The sequence below is a fragment of the Piliocolobus tephrosceles genome, chromosome 2, assembly GCF_002776525.5.
Source record: "Piliocolobus tephrosceles isolate RC106 chromosome 2, ASM277652v3, whole genome shotgun sequence".
NCBI lineage: Eukaryota > Metazoa > Chordata > Mammalia > Primates > Cercopithecidae > Piliocolobus > Piliocolobus tephrosceles.
The window spans coordinates 160,482,482-160,486,340 of record NC_045435.1 but is presented as its reverse complement, the minus strand read 5'-3'; the positions used below and the strand labels follow the sequence as shown (position 1 = coordinate 160,486,340).

General features: G+C 43.6%; 1 protein-coding gene across 1 annotated transcript in view; it reads left to right on the top strand.

Annotated features, from left to right (window-relative positions):
* Window positions 1-3,024, top strand: part of A4GNT (alpha-1,4-N-acetylglucosaminyltransferase) — a 9,437-nt gene extending 6,413 nt beyond the window's left edge. Inside the window, exon 3 of the mRNA XM_023187832.1 lies at window positions 1,868-3,024. Within this exon, the coding sequence (XP_023043600.1) occupies window positions 1,868-2,488 (621 nt within the window). The 3' untranslated portion in view covers window positions 2,489-3,024. The remainder of the gene's footprint in view (window positions 1-1,867) is intronic.
* The last annotated feature ends 835 nt before the right edge of the window (window positions 3,025-3,859 follow it).

The following is a 3,859-nucleotide window of genomic DNA, read 5'->3' as shown; positions in this document are numbered from 1 at the left end:
TTTGAGACAGAGTCTCGCTCTGTCGCCCAGGCTGGAGTGCAGTGGCCGGATCTCAGCTCACTGCAAGCTCCGCCTCCCAGGTTTACGCCATTCTCCTGCCTCAGCCTCCTGAGTAGCTGGAACTACAGGCGCCCGCCACCTCGCCCGGCTAGTTTTTTGTATTTTTTAGTAGAGATGGGGTTTCACCGGGTTAGCCAGGATGGTCTCGATCTCCTGACCTCGTGATCCACCCGTCTTGGCCTCCCAAAGTGCTGGGATTACAGGCTTGAGCCACCGCGCCCGGCCTGGAATTTTAAAGACTGTTTATTTTGTCAAAAGCCAGGGGTGGTTGTTTAACCTTTTAACCAATGTCTTTAAAATTAAAAAACAAACAAACAAACAAAGCATTTTGCTTTCTATTTCTCTTCAAAATGTTAGCATTCCATATGAGAACATTGACCTTTATGCTGATTTATTTTTGTTCTTTTTAAAGTAATTTTCTGTTTTGCCCACATTTTAGCCTTTGCAGTCATCTGTGACTCCTCTCTTTCCCACCCCACATCTAGCCCATCAGAAAATCCTGACCAGCTTCATCTTCATTATGTGCCCTTCCCACACCGCCACTGTTAGCACCATCATCTCTTGTCTGCATTATGTCAACCACCCTAACTTGCCTTTGCTTCTGCCCTTGCCACCTACCAACCCTACCCCAGGCTGATTTCCACACAGCAGCCAGAGTGACTCTTTGCAGACTAATTGAGATCACTTCCCTCCTTTCTTCTAAACCTTCCAAATAACTTCAGTCTTGGCCCCAGCCTACATAATCTAGCCTCCCTTCCCACCCCTGTCCCATTCTGATCTCATTGCCTACCCCACTCCCTTCTCTACTCTGCTTCAGCCCACTGCCTCCTCCTTGTTCCCGCACATGGCAAGTGTGCTTTTGCCTCAGGGCCCTTGTATTCACTGGGATACAGACCTGAGCTTCAGTGACTTTTATGCCGTGCATTTGTGGAACTATATGAACCAGGAGGGGAGGTCTGTGGTTAGAGGAAGCAACACACTGGTGGACAATCTCTATTGCAAGAGAAGAGAGTTCTAGGAGTTCCCTCCTCCTGGAACTCTCTTTTTTCAGCTATGGGCATGGTTCACCCACCCACTTCATTCCAGTTTCTGGGGGAACTAATGTAATACAGTGCTCCACCCTGGCCCCTTCACAGTCCCTTCACCCAGCTTTTTTTCTTCATAGTTGTTGTCAACATCTGACACATAATGTTTATTTATTATCTGTCTCCTCCCAATAGGGTTTTCTGTTTGTTTGTTCACTGCTGTATCCTTAGCAGTTTTAATAGAATTCAGCACATAGTAAATAGGTCCTCAATAAATATTATTAAAGGAATTAATAAATGAGCAAAGGTATGCATTTTAAGGTTCTTTTTACCAACTTTTCAAATAGCAGACATACTGATTTTTTCATTGTCAGTTGTTAGCATTTTAAGGGCTTTATTTGGTTCTTCCTCTACAGTTTCATATTTGTAGTTTACGTCACCCACATTGAAGAATGAATCATACAGTGCATTGTGAAATCTTTCCTGGATTTCTTCTTTATCTTTCTAATGCTTTAATGTTTTTAAAAAAACCTTTCATGAAATCTTTAAAAGGTGCTAAAACCTTTCCATTGATGCTGATTGCTGCAAACTTTTTACTTAAATGAAAAATTTTGGAGTGAGGTAAATTTGGTAAATTTGCAAAATCGGGCTTGTGGCAAATAGGATTTTGGGAAGCTGGCTTCTTTAACCCCTCCCCAGCTTCTCTGGGCCTGGCCTCCTGCTGTGATGCCCCTCCCTCTTCCCCCTGGCTACTTGGGACTGATTTGCACCTGCTCCTGCAGATCAACACCAGCATAGAGAGAAACTGGCTCTACATCAGCTCGGACGCATCCCGCCTGGCCGTCATCTGGAAATATGGTGGCATCTACATGGACACCGATGTCATCTCCATCAGGCCCATACCTGAGGAGAACTTTTTGGCTGCCCAGGCTTCTCGGTTCTCTAGTAATGGAGTATTTGGGTTCCTCCCCCAGCACCCCTTTTTGTGGAAATGCATGGAAAACTTTATTGAACACTATAATTCAGACATCTGGGGCAACCAAGGCCCTGATTTGATGACAAGGATGTTGAGGGTATGGTGTAAACTTGAAGACTTCCAGGAGCTGAGCGACCTCAGGTGCCTGAACATATCCTTCCTGCACCCCCAAAGATTTTACCCCATCTCCTATTCAGAGTGGAGGCGCTACTATGAAGTGTGGGATAGAGAGCCAAGCTTCAATGACTCCTACGCCCTGCATTTGTGGAACTACATGAACCACGAGGGGCGGGCTGTGATTAGAGGAAGCAACACACTGGTGGAAAATCTCTATCGCAAGCACTGTCCCGGGACTTACAGACACCTGATTCAAGGCCCAGAGGGGTCAGTGACTGGGGAGCTGGGTCCAGGTAACAAAGAGAGCTAATACTGGGTTGCTGCTGCTGCAGTGTGGGAATGGATATTTCCTGGAGTGCCACATTTTCACTTGATCTCCACTGTCCCTTGGGGGGGTGGGCAGAGGGTTACCTCTCAAATGTCAGGATTAGCTTTCTCTGTCTATAATAGAACAATCCCAAATAATACTGGCTATAAAGCATACACTCATGGTCCATGTGGCTGCTTGACCTCCAACCCACCATGTTTGCATTTCAGGCAGTAGGATGAAGAAAAGAGGAAAGGTGCACTTGCTTTATTTTGTGAAGACTTCCTGCTAGTACCACATAACACTTCCTCTTACATTGCACTGACTGAGATGTAGCTGCAAGAGAGGCTGGGAAGTTTAAGGAGGAAGAAAAAATGGGTACTGGGGTAGGCAGCTAACAGTTTTGCCACATGTTCTATTTAATACAGTAAGATTAATTCCAGGAACTGTTAGAGCATTGACTGAGGTAAAAAGAGACTTGATTTCTAGTCCTGATTTTGACATTCATTAATGCATTCAGTCAATAAATATTAACTGAGCCTGGTCTATGTGCCAAGCATTGATTTAGATGCTACAGATACAGCTGGATCAAGCAGATGAGGTCCTCAGCACTTATATCCTAATCCCTGGCCTCATGACCCTGGGACAGTCTCCTCTCCTCCCCAGGGTGTCTGCTGCTCTCTACCCTACCTCTTTCCAATATACACTTTAACCCTGTCATAATTGGCCCATAGAAACAAATTACAAACTCAGGCTATTTAAAACTGCTGCCCTTTTTAGATTCACATAAAAATTTATCTCCTGCATTTCAAAATGTCATGTTCAAAACACCATAAATTGGCCAGCAGTGATTCCTAAAGGGGGAAATATTAGAATAAAAGAGGGATAGATGGATATAGTTTGAAAAAGTATCATAATTTTATATTCGAGGGCAAATAAAAACTTTTTTCCATAAAGCAAACTATCAAAAGGAAAGTTCTAGAATATCTTCGCTGATAAGTGTTTGCTGAAATATTCTCATAATAGTATAATTCTCATACCTCCCGAAAATAAATAAATAATTTATTTGTAATTGACAAATAAAAATTGTATTTATTTATGGTGTTTTGAACATGACATTCTCTGACAGTCTTATTAAAAAATATTTACAAGTCATGTCTCATGCCCCAGCTTTATTTATTCACAGCTACTTGCTTTGGACTTGTAGATGTCTGATAGCATTGTCAGGCTCTGAGGCTGCTGCCGTACCCAATGGTTGTCCTCTGGGTTGTGTCCTAGGAACTGCTACTGGTTTTCAGTTCTCCTGACTGTCTCCACAGGTGAGGATTTCTAGGGCTAGCTGTCTTAGAGACAAGCAGGGACACATATGTCTCT